The 21,260-nt window shown below is 45.6% G+C and overlaps 1 protein-coding gene across 2 annotated transcripts in view; it reads right to left on the reverse strand.

The window, feature by feature from the left end:
- The window catches only part of WDR19 (WD repeat domain 19), a 108,455-nt gene that overhangs the window by 77,571 nt on the left and 9,624 nt on the right, over positions 1–21,260 (reverse strand). The window contains exons 4-8 of one of the 2 annotated variants that reach the window (XM_084626147.1): positions 12,057–12,182; positions 10,211–10,326; positions 9,317–9,432; positions 4,059–4,139; positions 1,212–1,324 (exon numbers count right to left, since the gene is read on the reverse strand). In XM_084626147.1, the coding sequence (XP_084482273.1) occupies positions 1,212–1,324; positions 4,059–4,139; positions 9,317–9,432; positions 10,211–10,326; positions 12,057–12,182 (552 nt within the window). The remainder of the gene's footprint in view (positions 1–1,211; positions 1,325–4,058; positions 4,140–9,316; positions 9,433–10,210; positions 10,327–12,056; positions 12,183–21,260) is intronic. The other variant, XM_084626148.1, reaches the window with a different exon arrangement.

The following is a 21,260-nucleotide window of genomic DNA, read 5'->3' on the forward strand; positions in this document are numbered from 1 at the left end:
GAGCGGTGGCTGGGCTGGGGGTGGAGTAGGGGACATAGAGGAGCGGTGGCTGGGCTGGGGGTGGAGTAGGGGACATAGAGGAGCGGTGGCTGGGCTGGGGGTGGAGTAGGGGACATAGAGGAGCGGGGGCTGGGCTGGGGGTGGAGTAGGGGACATAGAGGAGCGGTGGCTGGGCTGGGGGTGGAGTAGGGGACATAGAGGAGCGGTGGCTGGGCTGGGGGTGGAGTAGGGGACATAGAGGAGCGGTGGCTGGGCTGGGGGTGGAGTAGGGGACATAGAGGAGCGGTGGCTGGGCTGGGGGTGGAGTAGGGGACATAGAGGAGCGGGGGCTGGGCTGGGGGTGGAGTAGGGGACATAGAGGAGCGGTGGCTGGGCTGGGGGTGGAGTAGGGGACATAGAGGAGCGGTGGCTGGGCTGGGGGTGGAGTAGGGGACATAGAGGAGCGGTGGCTGGGCTGGGGGTGGAGTAGGGGACATAGAGGAGCGGTGGCTGGGCTGGGGGTGGAGTAGGGGACATAGAGGAGCGGTGGCTGGGCTGGGGGTGGAGTAGGGGACATAGAGGAGCGGGGGCTGGGCTGGGGGTGGAGTAGGGGACATAGAGGAGCGGGGGCTGGGCTGGGGGTGGAGTAGGGGACATAGAGGAGCGGTGGCTGGGCTGGGGGTGGAGTAGGGGACATAGAGGAGCGGGGGCTGGGCTGGGGGTGGAGTAGGGGACATAGAGGAGCGGTGGCTGGGCTGGGGGTGGAGTAGGGGACATAGAGGAGCGGTGGCTGGGCTGGGGGTGGAGTAGGGGACATAGAGGAGCGGTGGCTGGGCTGGGGGTGGAGTAGGGGACATAGAGGAGCGGGGGCTGGGGCCAGAGCAGACCTGCGGCTGGAACTGGGATTGGGGTGGAGCTGCAGCTGGAGCCAGAGCTTGGCTGGGGATAAAGCGGGGTTGGGTGGTGCTCCCTCCCCGCTCCCTGTGGGAACTGACTTGAGCCCCACCATGCACTCCCTGAACATTCCTCCATATTCACCTAGAGGGGCGCACCCCACAGTTTGGGAACCACTGCTTTAGTCTAAAAGGAATATTGTATTAAAAGGACTACTGCATAGCCAAAAAAATCCTGATGTGATAGTGGGATAAATATCAGAAATTAAAATAAACAACATTAGAAAGATAAAAACCTCAGCTTTTTCTTGCGATATTAAGAAGTTAGTGCTTACTCACCATCTATAGGTTACAATGTTGCCATAGCGCTGCTGGAATTCTAGATCAATTGGGTTATCAGGATCATTCAAATTAAAAAGAAACAATGTTTTCTTGCCAACCACCACGCTTACCTGCCAATTGAGAAAGTGAAAAACATACCCAGTGAGAACACCATTTTAAAATAAAAACACTACTGTTTTTACTAAAAGAAAAGCTTTTATCCTTCAGAATTCAGTTCAAGGTCTAGTTCCATTGGTCAAGTTATAACACAAAATCAAAGGATATTGTGTTTTTTGGGATGCAGAGAATTGTCATCCATAGAGTGCAAGGAAACCGTATTGTAACTCTAGTGTCTAATGTTAATCACTGACAGTGCAATTATATAAATGAAGCTTCTAAACAGATAACATTTCTAAACATAAAAAATATTTAATAATGTAATGAAATTTCCTTAAAAGTTATTCAAGTAATTTTAAAATGATTTCCTTAAAATTATGAAGACATACAATTTAATATCTAGCTAGATAAATGCTTCTTATTTGAGGAAATCCCCAGAGATGATAGATTTTGTCGCTAGGGGAAGAAAGGCTGTTTTCAATGCTCTCTTTTTGCATTCTCTGGTGACCAAGTAAGTAGCATTACTATCAGACAAAGAAGCAGAGCCACTGGCCATTATCTTTGAAAACTCGTGGCGAACCGGGGAAGTCCCGGATGACTGGAAAAAGGCTAATGTAGTGCCAATCTTTAAAAAAGGGAAGAAGGAAGATCCTGGGAACTACAGGCCAGTCAGCCTCACCTCAGTCCCTGGAAAAATCATGGAGCAGGTCCTCAAAGAATCAATCCTGAAGCACTTGCATGAGAGGAAAGTGATCAGGAACAGCCAGCATGGATTCACCAAGGGAAGGTCATGCCTGACTAATCTAATCGCCTTTTATGATGAGATTACTGGTTCTGTGGATGAAGGGAAAGCAGTGGATGTATTGTTTCTTGACTTTAGCAAAGCTTTTGACACGGTCTCCCATAGTATTCTTGTCAGCAAGTTAAGGAAGTATGGGCTGGATGAATGCACTATAAGGTGGGTAGAAAGCTGGCTAGATTGTCGGGCTCAACGGGTAGTGATCAATGGCTCCATGTCTAGTTGGCAGCCGGTATCAAGTGGAGTGCCCCAAGGGTCGGTCCTGGGGCCGGTTTTATTCAATATCTTCATAAATGATCTGGAGGATGGTGTGGATTGCACTCTCAGCAAATTTGCGGATGATACTAAACTGGGAGGAGTGGTAGATACGCTGGAGGGGAGGGATAGGATACAGAAGGACCTAGACCAATTGGAAGATTGGGCCAAAAGGAATCTGATGAGGTTCAATAAGGATAAGTGCAGGGTCCTGCACTTAGGACGGAAGAACCCAATGCACAGCTACAGACTAGGGACCGAATGGCTAGGCAGCAGTTCTGCGGAAAAGGAGCTAGGGGTAACAGTGGACGAGAAGCTGGATATGAGTCAGCAGTGTGCCCTTGTTGCCAAGAAGGCCAATGGCATTTTGGGATGTATAAGTAGGGGCATAGCGAGCAGATCGAGGGACGTGATCGTTCCCCTCTATTCGACATTGGTGAGGCCTCATCTGGAGTACTGTGTCCAGTTTTGGGCCCCACACTTCAAGAAGGATGTGGATAAATTGGAGAGAGTCCAGCGAAGGGCAACAAAAATGATTAGGGGACTGGAACACATGAGTTATGAGGAGAGGCTGAGGGAGCTGGGATTGTTTAGCCTGCAGAAGAGAAGAATGAGGGGGGATTTGATAGCTGCTTTCAACTACCTGAAAGGGGGTTCCAAAGAGGATGGCTCTAGACTGTTCTCAATGGTAGCAGATGACAGAACGAGGAGTAATGGTCTCAAGTTGCAGTGGGGGAGGTTTAGATTGGATATTAGGAAAAACTTTTTCACTACGAGGGTGGTGAAACACTGGAATGCGTTACCTAGGGAGGTGGTAGAATCTCCTTCCTTAGAGGTTTTTAAGGTCAGGCTTGACAAAGCCCTGGCTGGGATTATTTAACTGGGAATTGGTCCTGCTTTGAGCAGGGGGTTGGACTAGATGACCTTCTGGGGTCCCTTCCAACCCTGATATTCTATGATTCTATGAAGCAGCTAGCTCAATGCAGGGTAAAATAGGGAGGGGAGGAGATCATCATAAAGCAGAGGCTTATTACTAGAATACCTATAACAGGAAAACAAGGGAGAACTTGTTTTATGTCTCATACTTTGTGTTTGCTTGGAATGACCAGAATATTAAACAAAAAGGCTATTTTCTATCTTAATTTAGATCATTCTCTGTTTGCCCCCAGTCTAAAAGTGAAGCACTATTCATGCTAATGCCTATTTTAGGAGTATTAAAATACCAATAAATCCCTACTCCCCACAAAATCCTGTCTCTCAACATATTTGGGGAAAAAACAAGCCCCAGTGCAAACCCAAAAAACCTGTAATAGCTGATAACAAGAAATTTGAGTTTCCCCAAAGTCTGAGTGTGTGTGTGTATCCAAAGATTTGGCCTCAGCCCATCTCTGGTCATAACCACTTAAAGCATTTGGTTCTTAAATGTGAGTACCACTAATCATCGTAGGAGTTAAATGTCTGAAATGTTTAAGAATTACTATTACTTTAAGCTCTTCTTCTAAAGATACCACAGCAACTTTAGTTTGTCGTATAGTTTGTTTATTTTAATGAAATTAATTCTTCCTTTTCAGATAACACCGTCTGAACCTTTTACGTAATACTGTATGCTAAAGTGGCAGACACAGGTAAGGCTTTCTGTTTACACTCAGAACAACTGAAATGCGCTGAATGGTGTTGTGCATTGGTCTGCTTACTGTGCTTTCCCTAGCTGATATTCTTTCATCAGTCTTCATCACTGAGAACTGCATATCACTGGGATCCGATCTCACTGAAGTCTGCAAGAAGGAAGTCCAGATTCAGATATTATTTATTAATGTAGTACAGTGTGCCAAGCAGTGTACAGATAAGGTAAGAGGACACTTTTCCTATCTAGAATATTTGGGGTGTTAGTGCAATATAAATACATAAATATTAAAACAATTCCACTATTCTCCTTTATTCACAACTCCAACATTCTCTCTTCATTAATAAGAAAGAAAGAAAGAAAGAAAGAAAGAAAGAAAGAAAGAAAGAAAGAAAGAAAGAAAGAAAGAAAGAAAGAAAGAAAGAAAGAAAGAAAGAAAGAAAGAAAGAAAGAAAGAAAGAAAGAAAGAAAGGCAGGCTCTGTTTTGATCATGCTGAGCTTGAATTGCCAGCGAACATCCAGGTTTAGATGTCTAAAAGGCAGCTAGAGATGCAAGTGTAAATAGAGATGAACAGGTAGATCTTCATGTTGTTTTGTAGACAGGGTAGTAACTGAAGTGGCATGACCAAATGAGGTCATGCAGCAAAAGAACATAGTGAGAAAAGAAGACAGGGCCAACAACAGAGCATTTAGAGACAAAAGTGGATGAGATGAAACAAGTAGCCGTCTACCCACCCAAAAAGAGATTCCTGTTGTATTTATATAGTGTTGTTCCCATATGAATTCCAAAGCCATTTACTATATATAAAATACAGCCAAACATAGATTCATTTGAACTCTCCCCAGACTAGGGTCCAGCTAAAGAAAAAACAGCTACTTATCTGTACTGTATCCGCTGGTCTTTGAGACACAGGTGCAGACATGTATTCCACTCAGGTGTGCACACAGCCATTGCACTGAAGCTGGAGAACTTTGCTTAGCAGTGCCCATAGGGCCCCTCTTAGCCACTCCCATAGCTATTTAAAGGCACCACCACCCCGACCCCTCCTTAGTTCCTTTACACTGAGTATCAAGATTTGAGACTCCAATGCAGAGGGGACAGAAAGTGGGTTGTGGAATACGTGTCTGCACTAACATCTCAAAGCACAACAGATACAGTACAGATAGGTAACTGTTTTTCATCTTCGAATGACTGCAGATGTATATTCCACTCATGTGATTCACAAGCAGTAACTGAAGGAGGTAGGGCTTGGGGTTGGGCTGTAGTTAAACAGCAACTGGACGACTGCCTTTCCAAAGTGGCATCAGACTGAGATGCAGTCAAAATAGCATAGTGTCTTATAAAAATACGCACAGAAGACTAGACAGCAGCACTGAAAACATACAGAACCATTACTGAGAACAACAGAAGATGCTTGGGACCTTGTTGAATGAGTTACCAGTGTCTGTGGAGGTGCATCTGAGCTACCTCATATGCTGCTGTAATGCAGGAAGTAATCCTTCTGGAAATCATCCATATGGAAACCAACTGATCTCCTTCATCTGATTCCCACAGAAGACAAAAAGCTGAGGTGATAAAATTCTTTAATCCCTTACAGATAAAATGCTAAGCTAGGTCTCACATCCAATGTATAAAGGTGCTGTTCATCTGTATTTGAGTCCATCTCAGAAAGAATACAGGTAAGTATATTGTTTGATGAAGGTAAAACAGTAAACCACCTTAAGACAAAAATCTTGGATGCAGCTGCAGAGTCAGTTTGTCTTTGAAAAATTGCGTATATAGAGGCTCTGCCATCAGGACCTGCAGTTCACTCGCTCTCCTTGCGGCAAAAGAAAGGCCATCTTTTGGCAAAGAAGCGACAGAGAACAGGTTGCTATGGGCTCAAATGGAGATCCTATGAGTGCAGCCAATACAGTACTAAGGTCCGACAAAGAAACCTCCTCTTTCACAGGTGGAAAGAAATTGACATCTCCTCTTAGAAATCTCACTACCATGAAGTTTGAGAAAATTGACTTCCCTTGGATCAGAGGATGGAACACCAAGATTGCCGCTAAATGGACCCTCAAGAAGCTGAGAGAGACACCAGAGAATGTAACAGGTAATGCAAAAACGTCCTGAATATAGGCTTGCCTTGGCTGAATTCCCCGGGCTAGTGACCAAACCAAAAAACTTTTCCATTTGGCCAAATAGGCAGCCCTAGAGGATGGGGCTTACTACTAAGCAGAAGTTGCTGAAGTGCTTCCTCCTCATCTAACCATGCAGCATCCACACCACGAGGTGCAGACTGCTCAGCACCGGATGCCAAATTTGACTGTGGTGTCGAATCAGTAGGTCAGGATAGAGGAGAAAAGAACTGGAAGGTCAAATAGGTAGATTGAGAAGGTCAGAGAACCAATGTGGTCTTGGCCACACTGGTGCAATGAGAATCAGTTTGGCTTGATCCAACTTCAGTTTGACAACAACATGTGGAATGAGTGGGATTGTGGGGGGGAGACATACCTCAACACCAATCACCAATTCAGATAGAAGGTGTCTATTAAAGAGACCTGCTTGAGAGCAAAATTTAACACCTAGGGCGAGCAATCATATTCGCATGCCCCCCGAAATTTCTGCCTCCTAATGTGCCCCACAGTTTGAAAACTGTCACCTCCTGCCAGGAGCCTGCAGATCAGAAGCTGGTGGGAGCTGCCTGGCCTGCCCAGGCCCCTGGCTCTCCAGGCTATGGGAGCCATGGTGCTGGTTGGCGACCGGGCAGCCCTCCCTGCCCTGCTCCCCGAGCCAGCCACCTCTGCACAGCTGGGCACTCCCCAGGCAGGGTGGGCAGCACAGCTCTGATGTGCCCCTGATACACCTCTGCCCTGAAGGCGCCTGGCACTGGCCGACAACACATCCTGGAGCCGGCCGCTGCCCATGGAGCCTGGCTGCCGTGTGATGCTCCCCAAGGTGCTCCCCCTTGGGCACCTGCCTCTCAGCAGCCTGGTAACACTCTGGTCCCCCACACTCCCAGCGCGAAGCACTACAGCGGGGCAGCTGCAGAGTGCCATGATAGCGTTTCAGTGTAGACAAGCCCAAAGTCTTTAGGCATGGATTTATCTCTCTCCCAACATAGTCTCTCATTTGCCACTATCACAACAATAGAATTTGGGGCTTGATGTGAAAAGAAGCACTCAAAAAACCCACAGGGGTACGTAATACCTTTTGTCAGTATGCTTTGTTGTAGTTGGTAAGGAAGCTGGGGTATGACACAAAGTCTTTGTGAGTTCCAAAAGTGCTTCATTTATTGAGAGAGCTACCCTTCCTGGAGCTGAGGACTGGAGAATGCCCACCAATTTGATGTATTTGCGCAAACTCAGCCTGAAGCCATTTGCCTCAGGAGATCTTCAAAGGATTTAAAATTCTCAGGCACAAAAGAGGAGAAATCCAGCACTGTGGAATCATCAGGTGAGGAGGAAGAGAGCAGAACCAATGGGGATCTCCTGCAGCAACACATGTACCCGTTACAATGGTTCAGGCTGAATCAGCTCAGAGGGAGCAACCTTGGTCTGTGTCTGCAGTGTAGGCAGCTCAAGAAGGGACACTACCGAGGGGATTGGCGACCTTGCCCTGGACTGAGCCAAGGTCAGGACCTTGCAGATTGAGGAACATCCTAAGGATCCCAAGGAAGCCATTTAGGATAAGTAAACAGCATTGGTGGCCAGTATGTACTGGGCCAAGAGCTTCTGTCCTTACTGAAGGACCAATGTGGATCCCTGTACAGATGGTAATCCCCAAGAGGAATCAAAGACTTTCAGGAATGGTGGAAAATGGTGCCAGTAATGGTGACAATTCTGCAAGGGCACAGAAGAAGCCATTGCAGCTGAATACTCCTGTATTGAGAGAGAATCAGGAACTAGAAAAGCCTAGCAAGTCCAGTGCTACCTGGCACATCGGGGCATGAAAACAGTTGATGCCGACACTGATGTTGTTGATACCAGACTCAGTGGATGCCCACAGATGGTACTGGAGTTGACAGTATGGTGTCCCACTGATCTTGACTCAGTACCAGTGAGGGGTAGATGGCCCAGCTCTATTCAATCTGCAGAGGTTCCCAGCACTGAAGCAGGCATAAGGTGTTGTTTCAGGTGCAAGTCTCTAGCCACCTAGGTTCTCTTTTTGAGCAACTTACAGATGGAGCATTTTTCTTTAATGTGCCCTTCCCCAACGCACAATAAACATGGAGTGTGGGGTCACTATTAGAGACAGCCACCCCACATGACAGGCGGTGTTTAAAACCTGGTGAAGGCATCACACCAGGCTAAATCCTACTTAACTAACTACTACTAATTAACTAAATCCTAAGGGCACTACTATAATTAACTACATACACAAGATCATAGGAAAGCACTGTGATAGAAAACATGATATTTGATATCACACAGAATTCTTCAACTCAAGCTGCAGGCAGTGAGAAGGAACTGAGGGAGGTCAAGGCAGCGTTGCACTTAAATAGCTATGGGAAGGGCTATGAAAGGCCAAAGGGAGGGAGTGCCACCCCAAAAGGGAGTGCTAAGCAAAGTTCTCCAGATTAACTACACTGGGTGTGTGCACACCTGGGAGAAATGTCTGCAATCATTTGAAGAAATAAGATTTCAGTCTGCTCTTAAAAAAAGTATTCAGTGAACCACTGTTTCTACTATTTGAAATTAAGTGAATTCTATAAAACGATGTGCATATCCAAAAACTGCCTTTGCCCACAAGGATTCTAATTTACATAAGAAAACATTTAGAACTCTCTGATCAGAGGGAAGAAAGGAATCAGCATCTCAAAAGGTGTAATGGTCTACCTTACACTTCAGGGGCAAGATCCTCATCCCTACTCCAGGCACTTTACAAAGAGTAAAAGGGCTGGAGCATCCTGAAGGTGCCCTAAAAGCCCTGTATCTGGCCAAGGAAGAATTCCCCTGGTACAGACACTGTGGAAGACAGCCATAAGACTGTTTTCCAAGGACCCCTTGCAAGCCCTGGCATAGGGGATAAACCAGGGCAGTGGTGGTGAGCAGCATTTCAGGGACAGGCCCATAACATGCAGCACTGCAGAGTCTGCAGCCCATAGGGCAACCCAAAGAGGCTGCTATAACTTAGACAGGCCCCAAAGTATGCTGACATCATGCTCCAGCCCTGGGAGTAGTCCAGGATTGGGAGAGTACAAAGATGACTTACAGCCACTTTAGCATCCACTCCAACTGGGCTGAGAGTCCAGTTTTCTGACTCTCAGAGATCAGCACAGAATCTTGCCCCAGGATCATTAACTAAGTATAACAGTTAGATAAAGATGCTGTTATTATTACCTGTCTTATAGTATCTCCTTCCTGATTGCTAATAGTTATCATTTTGTCTTCACTACCTAGTGCCAGCAGGTTTTCAGTACTCCAGCAACCACAAGTGATCCGCTTGGTGTGTTTACCTGAAAAACAGATATATATCAAATTTATATGTATAAAAATCCATGCAAAATTAGAGATGGAAATGTGGCCTCTAATTCATAACCCAGCCTATGCAGGTTTGAGCCCTACAATACACATTTTAAAAATCATTAAAAAATTAAAGGGAAGATTAATGTAATTCAAGTATGTACATTTTTAGAAAATAATTAGGGTGTGAAACAAAAAACTGACATGGTGAATATTCAAGAAGGCATGATAGCCCGTGGAAAATATTTGTTATCAAAGTTTGTTTCTTGTTAAAAAAAAAAATCCCCGAGAGGGAAGCCTTTGTATCTTTATGGAACCTTAAGGAACTTCTCATCTTCCCACTTGATTTGTATCAAACCTCCCAAGCCGTTTACCGCAGCCTCCATTTTCCTGCCCAAATGGGACTCTGAAGTTTATTGATGTTTCTCCTCAAATATACCATGGGCAAGATAGTGTATCAACACAAAAAATTCCACAGCCAATTTTCTGGCCTGTGGAGCAAGGGAGACTTTTTTACCCAAGTTTCCCACATGACAGCACAGAACTTTGCCACTAGGTCATCACAGAGGTGTTTTACAAAGTATTCTATAAGAAACCATTCTAGTAAGAATAATAAAACAGAAGTAGCCATTTGAACAAGGATACATTTTGGAGTTACAGTTATAGATTATTATATTTTTACACTCAACACAAAGGAATCTTAACACTATGAGTAAAATTTTGCTCTCAGTTAGAAACATACAAACCCAATGAATTCAGTATAGTACATACCAAGGACAGGAATCTTGCGAGAAGTCTGTCGGTTATAAATAAGCAAGTTTCCCTTAGTTGTTCCAACAGCAAGCAAGGCTCCAACTTTGGACCAAAGCAAGAAAGACATTGGGTCTCTGAAATATTAAAAAAAAACAATAAAATCATCTTATATGGCATATCAGTGAGATTCTCTTTTAAATTTAAAAAACAATCACATTGTTAACTACAATTTTTTGTTTTGTATTTGCACAGTGTTGTGTAAACCTGAGCTAAACTTTTTAATTCATTTGTTTAGGGTGAGTTTGCCACTTTCAGACTTGCTTAAGCATTCACAAAATAGCGATGAACCAGGGTGGGGGAGCTGGTTTGTTTAAATATTTAGACATATACAAATGCTAAAAGTGGGCATCTGTGCATAAGCTCTAAGCATCCTTGATATACTTTCAAATATATCAGAGATAATCAAGTTGACAACAAATTTCTAAGAAATGCTTTCAAAGATGGTGCTTTTCTGAATTTTTTTTGTATTTTAACGGTTTAGTTGGGACTGATCATGACTGTATTCACATGGTAGATCATGGTTCTTTGATTGACAGACTATGGAACGTAGTAAGAAACTTAGCACAAGCTTTTTTGCTTTGAGTTTCAGACAGAGGAAGGCTGTGTTTTGTGTGATTTTTTAAAGAGTTAATACAAAAAGCTAATATCTTAATTTAGTAAAAAGATAATATTATTTCAATCTCCCTGCAGCCTAATCTGTCAGCCAAGCCCAAGTCCTGATATTTCTGTTGCATTTATATTGTTGTATGCAATTAGGTGTGGCTTCCTTACGGATACAGTCTCCCTCATGTAATTGGATTTTAGAATTGATGTATGCAAATGCCCTTGAAGGACATTTTGTCTGTTTTATTATTAGTTTAAAAAGTAATAAACATGAAGAGCATAATAAATGGTAATAGAAGCAAAAGTACTAAAGGAATAGATATTTCTGTAACAGGGGCTGCTCATATCCCAGCTAGGTAGATTGGATGGACATAAAGTAAAAGCGAGCAAAATAAGACGCATTCAGAGTCTGTGACTGTTAATCAGGATCAAGTTTCTGATAAGTCATGTGAAGAGGGAAATATTTTTTCTGTTGCTGATGAATGACTTTGGGGCAGGGACTTTATTATTGTATGTGCTTCAAAAGTACCGAGCACATTGTGGGTGCTACTGCTATGTAACTAATAATAGATGGAGACTCTCTCAGGATTTAGGCACTCTTGACATTCCTTTAAAAACACAAATCATACCGTAAAAAAATATCCAGCTGCAAACTCCATCATATACCAACAATGACCAACTAATCTTTACAGCAACAAGGTTAGATATTGCCCTTCAGCAACACCTGATCCACAAAAGCTGTATTGAAAGATCTTTGCAATACACCTGAAGGTCAAGAGATTCATCCTTTTTAGAACCCTGGTGTGGGAAACAAGTTCCAAAGTTGAGGAACCCTTAGGGAAAGCACCTTCCCAGTAGCAGCCTCTCTTTTAACTGAATGGATTCCAGATCAAGTGTTTCTATTGATCCCAATTTTGGTAGTAGCACATGTCATGGGGAGAGGTAATTTCTCAAGTAGACTGGTCAAGGCCATTATAGACCAAAACCTACAGAAATGCTCTACCTTGAAACTGCAGATAGCCAATTAAGGCTACAAAACACCAGTGTAACGTCCTTGTGGCAACACACCTCACTTAAGAAGCAGGCTGTTGCATTCTGCATTAGTTTCAGCTTCCAAATGAGTATAGGATGTTGCACCAAGAAGGGCATACTGTACTAGTCTGATTCTTGACATGCATTTTACAAGAAGAGTTTTACTTACCTCATGCCACTGTCCACCTGGCTTGTTTTGTTTGTGTTGGCATCCCACAGATAAACGGTACTAGATTTGTCAGCAATTATGGCTAAGGTGTCCCCATCTTTATCCCAGTCCATAGCAACACAGTTGCTTAAGAAACAGAGAGAAAGAAGAAAGTAAACTTTACTAGGGATTTTAAAAGTTTATGAGGGTCCAAGCCAGACAAAATTATACAGTCAAAATGAAGCCCCTGACCCAGCTCCTCCCCTCCGAACAAACCTGAGACAGGATGAGACAGTCATGTTATGTAAATCTGAATCTCCAGATAGAAGTTGCACCCCAGCTCTAATCTCACCCAAGGCTATGACTCCTTCCTACCACTTGTGCCTCCAAAGGGGGCTCCAGAGCCCTGACCCCTTGCTGGGCCCCAGGGCTAGAGGGCCACTTCCAACATACTCTGGATCTTTAAGGGACACCAAGCTGTCACTCAACCTTATGGTTTTTTGGAGGCCAGCTCCCTCCTAGTTCTCAGAAGCATATTAAGTTTGGGACAGAAGTCCACATGGAAGCAGGAAAATGTTCTAGTTGCTGTTCTCACAATGAGCACAGAGACCGACATACCCCACAATCTCTAGCATAGGACTAAGGAAGGGACATATATATTAAGGATTATAAACACCTCTGCTTATGCACTGGGTATATTTTCCTGCTGCACTAGTGCAGAGAAGGGTTGGGCACCAAAGGCTCTTATTAGAACTGGAAGAGACAATGGATCATAATGAAAAAATCCTCAAAGACTGTACAGAAGAAAGAGGCCTCTTGGAGTAATTCTGCGATTAAAAACCCTTGGCTGGTGTCATAAATATAAAGGGAAGGGTAAACATCTTTAAAATCCCTCCTGGCCAGAGGAAAATCCCTTTCACCTGTAAAGGATTAAGAAGCTAGGATACCCTCGTTGGCACCTGACCAAAATGACAAATGAGGAGACAAGATACTTTCAAAAGCTGGAGGAGGGGGGAGAAAAAAAGGATCTCTCAGTCTGTGTGATGCTTTTTGCTGGGAACAGAAAAGGAATGGAGTCTTAGGGTATGTCTACACTACGGAATAAGGTCGAATTTATAGAAGTTGGTTTTTTAGAAATCGGTTTTATATATTCGAGTGTGTGTGTGTCCCCACAGAAAATGCTCTAAGTGCATTAAGTGCATTAACTCGGCGGAGTGCTTCCACAGTACTGAGGCTAGAGTCGACTTCTGGAGCATTGCACTGTGGGTGGCTATCCCACAGTTCCCGCAGTCTCCGCTGCCCATTGGAATTCTGGGTTGAGATCCCAATGCCTGATGGGGCTAAAACATTGTCGCGGGTGGTTCTGGGTACATATCGTCAGGCCCCCGTTCCCTCCCTCCCTCCGTGAAAGCAAGGGCAGACAATTGTTTCGCGCCTTTTTTCCTGAGTTACCTGTGCAGACGCCATACCACGGCAAGCATGGAGCCCACTCAGGTAACCATCACCCTATGTCTCCTGGGTGCTGGCAGACACGGTACGGCATTGCTACACAGTAGCAGCAACCCATTGCCTTTTGGCAGCAGACGGTGCAATACGACTGGTAGCCGTCCTCGTCGTGTCCGAGTGCTCCTGGCCACGTCGGCTGGGAGCGTCTGGGCAGACATGGGCGCAGGGACTAAATTTGGAGTGACTTGACCAGGTCATTCTCTTTAGTCCTGCAGTCAGTCCTATTGAACCGTCTTATGGTGAGCAGGCAGGCGATATGGATTGCTAGCAGTCGCACTGTACCATCTTCTGCCGGGCAGGCAAGAGATGAGGATGGCTAGCAGTCGTATTGTACCATCTTCTTCCGGGCAGGCAAGAGTTGAGAATGGCTAGCAGTCGTACTGTACCATCTTCTGCCGAGCAGCCATGAGATGTGGATGGCATGCAGTCCTTCTGCACCGTCTGCTGCCAGCCAAAGATGTAAAAGATAGATGGAGTGGGTCAAAACAAGAAACAGACCAGATTTGTTTTGTACTCATTTGCCTCCTCCCCTGTCTAGGGGACTCATTCCTCTAGGTCACACTGCAGTCACTCACAGAGAAGGTGCAGCGAGGTAAATCTAGCCATGTATCAATCAGAGGCCAGGCTAACCTCCTTGTTCCAATAAGAACGGTAACTTAGGTGCACCATTTCTTATTGGAACCCTCCGTGATGTCCTGCCTGAAATACTCCTTGATGTACAGGCACCCCCTTTGTTGATTTTAGCTCCCTGAAGCCAACCCTGTAAGCCGTGTCGTCAGTCGCCCCTCCCTCCGTCAGAGCAACGGCAGACAATCGCTCCGCGCCTTTTTTCAGTGCGGACGCCATACCAAGGCAAGCATGGAGGCCGCTCAGCTCACTTTGGCAATTAGGGGCACATTAAACACCACACGCATTATCCAGCAGTATATGCGCCACCAGAACCTGGCAGAGCGATACCGGGCGAGGAGGCGACGTCAGCGCGGTCACGTGAGTGATCAGGACATGGACACAGATTTCTCTGAAAGCATGGGCCCTGCCAATGCATGCATCATGGTGCTAATGGGGCAGGTTCATGCTGTGGAACGCCGATTCTGGGCTCGGGAAACAAGCACAGACTGGTGGGACCGCATAGTGTTGCAGGTCTGGGACGATTCCCAGTGGCTGCGAAACTTTCGCATGCGTAAGGGCACTTTCATGGAACTTTGTGACTTGCTTTCCCCTGCCCTGAGGCGCATGAATACCAAGATGAGAGCAGCCCTCACAGTTGAGAAGCGAGTGGCGATAGCTCTGTGGAAGCTTGCAATGCCAGACAACTACCGGTCAGTTGGGAATCAATTTGGAGTGGGCAAATCTACTGTGGGGGCTGCTGTGATGCAAGTAGCCCATGCAATCAAAGATCTGCTGATATCAAGGGTAGTGACCCTGGGAAATGTGCAGGTCATAGCGGATGGCTTTGCTGCAATGGGATTCCCTAACTGTGGTGGGGCCATAGACGGAACCCATATCCCTATTTTGGCACCAGAGCACCAAGCCGCTGAGTACATAAACCGCAAGGGGTACTTTTCAATAGTGCTGCAAGCTCTGGTGGATCACAAGGGACATTTCACCAACATCAACGTGGGATGGCCAGGAAAGGTACATGACGCTCGCATCTTCAGGAACTCTGGTCTGTTTCAAAAGCTTCAGGAAGGGACTTTATTCCCAGACCAGAAAATAACTGTTGGGGATGTTGAAATGCCTATATGTATCCTTGGGGACCCAGCCTACCCCTTAATGCCATGGCTCATGAAGCCGTACACAGGCAGCCTGGACAGTAGTCAGGAGCTGTTCAACTACAGGCTGAGCAAGTGCAGAATGGTGGTAGAATGTGCATTTGGACGTTTAAAGGCGCGCTGGCGCAGTTTACTGACTCGCTTAGACCTCAGCGAAACCAATATTGCCACTGTTATTACTGCTTGCTGTGTGCTCCACAATATCTGTAAGAGTAAGGGGGAGACGTTTATGGCGGGGTGGGAGGTTGAGGCAAATCGCCTGGCTGCTGGTTATGTGCAGCCAGACACCAGGCCGGTTAGAAGAGCACAGGAGGGCACGGTACACATCAGAGAAGCTTTGAAAACCAGTTTCATGACTGGCCAGACTACGGTGTGAAAGTTCTGTTTGTTTCTCCTTGATGAAACCCCCCGCCCCTTGGTTCACTCTACTTCCCTGTAAGCTAACCACCCGCCCCTCCTCCCTTCAATCACCGCTTGCAGAGGCAATAAAGTCATTGTTGCTTCACATTCATGCATTCTTTATTCATTCATCACACAAATAGGGGGATGACTACCAAGGTAGCCCAGGAGGGGTGGTGGAGGAGGGAAGGAAAATGCCACACAGCACTTTAAAAGTTTACAAGTTTAAAATTTATTGAATGACAGCCTTCTTTTTTTTGGGCAATCCTCTGTTGGCCGGAGGCCCCCCCACCGAGTTCTTGGGCGTCTGGGTGTGGAGGCTATGGAACTTGGGGAGGAGGGCGGTTGGTTACACAGGGGCTGTAGTGGCAGTCTGTGCTCCAGCTGCCTTTGCTGCAGCTCAACCATACACTGGAGCATACTAGTTTGGTCCTCCAGCAGCCTCAGCATTGAATCCTGCCTCCTCTCATCACGCTGCCGCCACATTTGAGCTTCAGCCCTGTCTTCAGCCCACCACTTACTCTCTTCAGCCCGCCACCTCTCTCCCGGTCATTTTGTGCTTTCCTGCACTCTGACATTATTTGCCTCCACGCATTCGTCTGTTCTCTGTCAGTGTGGGAGGACAGCATGAGCTCGGAGAACATTTCATCGCGAGTGCGTTTTTTTTTTTCTTTCTTCACTAGCCTCTGGGAAGGAGAAGATCCTGTGATCATTGAAACACATGCAGCTGGTGGAGAAAAAAAAAGGGACAGCGGTATTTAAAAAGACATTTTATAAAACAGTGGCTACACTCTTTCAGGGTAAACCTTGCTGTTAACATTACATACATAGCACATGTGCTTTCGTTACAAGGTCACATTTTGCCTCCCCCCACCACGTGGCTACCACCTCAACCTTCCCCCCTCCCTGTGGCTAACAGCGGGGAACATTTCTGTTTAGCCACAGGCAAACAGCCCAGCAGGAATGGGCTCCTCTGAGTGTCCCCTGAAGAAAAGCACTCTATTTCAACCAGGTGACCATGAATGATATCTCACTCTCCTGAGGATAACACAGAGAGATAAAGAACGGATGTTGTTTGAATGCCAGCAAACATACACTGCAATGCTTTGTTCTACAATGATTCCCGAGTATGTGTTACTGGCCTGGAGTGGTAAAGTGTCCTACCATGAAGGACGCAATAAGGCTGCCCTCCCCAGAAACCTTTTCCAAAGGCTTTGGGAGTACATCCAGGAGAACCGCGAATGCCAGGGCAAAGTAATCCTTTCACATGCTTGCTTTTAAACCATGTATAGTATTTTAAAAGGTACACTCACCGGAGGCCCCTTCTCCGCCTGCTGGGTCCAGGAGGCAGCCTTGGGTGGGTTCGGGGGGTACTGGCTCCAGGTCCAGGTGAGAAACAGTTCCTGGCTGTCGGGAAAACCGGTTTCTCCACTTGCTTGCTGTGAGCTATCATCATCTTCTTCATCCCCAAAACCTGCTTCCGTATTGCCTCCATCTCCATTGAAGGAGTCAAACAACACGGCTGGGGTAGTGGTGGCTGAACCCCCTAAAATGGCATGCAGCTCATCATAGAAACGGCATGTTTGGGGCTCTGACCCGGAGTGGCCGTTCGCCTCTCTGGTTTTCTGGTAGGCTTGCCTCAGCTCCTTCAGTTTCACGCGGCACTGCTTCGGGTCCCTGTTATGGCCTCTGTCCTTCATGCCCTGGGAGATTCTGACAAAGGTTTTGGCATTTCGAAAACTGGAACGGAGTTCTGATAGCACGGATTCCTCTCCCCAAACAGCGATCAGATCCTGTACCTCCCGTTCGGTCCATGCTGGAGCTCTTTTGCGATTCTGGGACTCCATCATGGTCACCTCTGCTGATGAGCTCTGCATGGTCACCTGCAGCTTGCCACGCTGGCCAAACAGGAAATGAGATTCAAAAGTTCGCGGTTCTTTTCCTGTCTACCTGGCCAGTGCATCTGAGTTGAGAGTGCTGTCCAGAGCGGTCACAATGGAGCACTCTGGGATAGCTCCCGGAGGCCAATACCGTCGAATTGTGTCCACAGTACCCCAAATTCGAGCCGGCAAGGCCGATTTAAGCACTAATACACTTGTCAGGGGTGGAGTAAGGAAATCGATTTTAAGAGCCCTTTAAGTCAAAATAAAGGGCTTCATCGTGTGGACGGGTAGAGGTTTACATCGATTTAATGCTGCTAAATTCTACCTAAAGTCCGAGTGTAGACCAGGGCTTAGAACTTGGTAAGTAATCTAGCTAGATATGCATTAGATTCTGTTTTCTTTAAATGGCTGAGAAAATAAGCTGTGCTGAATGGAATGGATATTCCTGTTTTTGTGTCTTTTTGTAACTTAAGGGATTCTCTATGTTTTGAATTTAATTACCCTGTAAGGTATTTACCATCCTGATTTGACAGAGGTGATTCTTTTATTTTTTCTTCTCTTAAAATTCTTCTTTTAAGAATCTGATTGTTTTTCATTGTTCTTAAGATCCAAGGGTTTGGGTCTGTGTTCACCTATGCAAATTGGTGAGGATTTTTATCAAACCCTCCCCAGGAAAGGGGGTGGAAAGATGTTTCCCAACGGGCTCTTTCCCAGTTATATACCTGTTAGACTTTTGGTGGTGGCAGCGATAAAGTACAAGGGCAAAAGGTAAAATAGTTTGTACCTTGGGGAAGTTTTAACATAAGCTGGTAAAAGTAAGCTTCGGAGATTTTCATGCAGAGTTCAGAGTGGGGAAGGAATCTTGACAGCTGGCCTGTGCCAGCCGACTCAGGCTAAGGGGCTGTTTAATTGTGGTGTAGACATTCGTGCTCAGGCTGGAGTTTGGCCTGTAGGACCCTGTGAGGTGGGAGGGTCCCAGAGCTCAAGCTGCAGCCCAAGCCCAAATGTCTACACTGCAATAAAACAGCCCCACAGCCCAAGCTCTGAGAGCTTACGTCAGCTGGCACAGGCCTAACTGCAGCATCTAGCTGCAATATAGACACACCCTCAGTGCCTCTTACCGTCCCAGGGAGGGCAGAGTGAGCCACTCAGTTCCAGGAGACCAGCTGCATCCCTAAAGACAACAAAAGGATGGATTCTGGCACACAAGTGTTTGTATAAATGTTAGCAGCCCTGGCATGTGTATCAAGGTAGATTTGTGTGAACACAACAGAACCTGAACCAACCCTGACTTTGGATGGAGTCTGGGTATTATATTAACCATTTGCACATGTCTAATCAAAAGGCAAGCAACTCATAATGAATAGCAGGCATCTGGTTACTCGTTCTAGACTCCATCTGCTAGTATGGGAAATAACTTACTGTTTGGCTGCCAGAGGGACATGTGTCAATTAAATATGTAAAAACTAATGCATATAAAAAAAATGCAGTGTCTAATCTTTGCAAAAACCCACGGAACATAGCTTTTGCTGTCATGAATGCTTCAACATGCTTTGGTTTTTAATTGTCTGAAAAATTGTCTTTTACACTCTTCTGCCATAAACCTTATCTCTCAACCATTTGTTCTTTGGTTAAAAATGTACGCTATGCAAAAATAGTATTTAAAGCTATTGCAAGTGCTTTGAGTGAAAAAACCAAGAAGTCTGACTGCCTGAGAAGTCAAAATAAAATTTATTTTATAAAAATAATTTGTTTTGAAGCCTAAGATCCAATGTGAATTGTGCTTTTGCTCTGCATTCTAGGCAAGTACATTTATAGCTTCCAGTAAAACAGGGGGTAGCTTCTTGAAAAGCTAGCAGTTTTCCCATCCTGCTCACTTAGTAGCTCCTAATAGGAAGCACTTTATGCATACCAAGCTGCAGGCTAAATCAGTAACCCACCAGTTCAACCTTTTATCTTCTTTTCTCCCACTTGCCTGAATTTAGCATGATAGTAAATGTGGACTCCTGCAAGAAACTTCAATGGATGTCTCAATCTCCAACCACAGCAGCATGCAGCATTCTGGTGAGCAGGAGGAATAAATGGGAAGGGAAGCCACTAGAGGCAGTGTAACCAAGGGGACACAGCACTTGACTGGGACTCAGGAGATCTGGATTCTATTGCCAGCTCTGTCACTGGCCTGTTGTGAGACCTTGGACAAGTCACCTTCTCTCTCTGTACCTCAGTTTCTCCACCTGTTAAATGGGGATAATGACACTGACCTGGTATACATACACACCCAATACAAGCAGCTCATGTACATGGGCTCTGATGGCCAGCATCCTGAGCACAGAGCTGCTGAACTGGAAGAGCAGACACAGATGGAATTGTTTATAGACTCTGCATATAGGGACACTGGAGTAGGCTCACCTCAGAACTGACTTCCCCAATCATCCAGTTGAGGAAGCCAGACTCATGGTGGAAGGGGCACCAAGGTGGAATGGAGGCACTTACCCCCTTAGATGGGAGTCTCCTTCCGACTGAGATAGTGGAGACTGACAGCTCTTCATGTACTGAGGAGGTCATTTCAGGGGACTGAATTACAGTGGGGAGAGCAAACGTACCCCTACACTGCAGCCAAAAAAACGCAAACAACAAAAAATACAGCAACAAGTCTCAGAGCCCAGGTCAAATTGGGCTTGCACTCTGGTGCTAAAAATTGCAGTGTAGATGTTCCCACTTGGCCTGGGCCTGGGCTCTGAAACCAGGGAAGGGAGAAGAGGGTCTCAGAGCCTGGGCTTCAGGCTGAGCAGGAATGCGTACACTGCTGTTTTTAGCCCTGTAGCACAAATCTGAGTCAGCTGACCCAGGCTTAGACTGCTGCCACAGAATTTATTTTGCAATGCAGACATACCCAAAGACTGATTGTGGTGACAGAAGACTGATCATGAGAAATGTAGATAGTTGGTGACCATGAGAACAGCTTGGTGACCTCACTACCAGGTGTAAAGGTTGCAGACATCATGAGATATCCAACCAAACTGCAGGCGAGCGCTGGGGAAGAGCCTGTGGTCGTGGTATGTATCGGTACCAACGATGTAGAGAGATGTAGTGGAGAGGTCCTGGAAGCTAAATTTAGAATACTAGGTAGAAGGCATAAGTCCAGGGCATCAGTGGTAGCTTTTTCTGAAGTGCTTTGAGTTCCATACACAGGTCCAGCTAGGCAGAGGGAACGTCAAGGTCTCAATGCATGGATGAAAAGACAGTGCTAAGAAGAGATAAAGTTTTGTAGGTACTCGGGAACATTTGGAGGAAGGAGAAGCTATACAGAGGGCAGGAGACCACCTTAATTAAAATGGAACCAGACTAGAATGGAATAGAAAATAAATAAGGTAACAGTTTGGGGTTGTTGACATGAGTAGATGGTGAGAGATAGAACTGAGGTGAAGAAAGAACTTTTATACAGTTTTTGAGATGAAGTTTGGACCTGAAATAATTTTTTTTTGTATTTTAAATCTTTTTAGCCTGTCACTTATTACACATTTATATATTTTAGCGATGAGCTATTTATGTGGGGACCTAAAATTATCTCTACCCTTCTTTTGATGAAAAGTATAGTTAAAGAATGTTTTACGTATAAGGATATATATAATTTTTTCCTGATCTTTCATGGCTATTGTATTATG

Source organism: Lepidochelys olivacea (genome assembly GCF_965140295.1).
Source record: "Lepidochelys olivacea isolate rLepOli2 genome assembly, chromosome: 4".
Taxonomy (NCBI): Eukaryota; Metazoa; Chordata; order Testudines; family Cheloniidae; genus Lepidochelys; species Lepidochelys olivacea.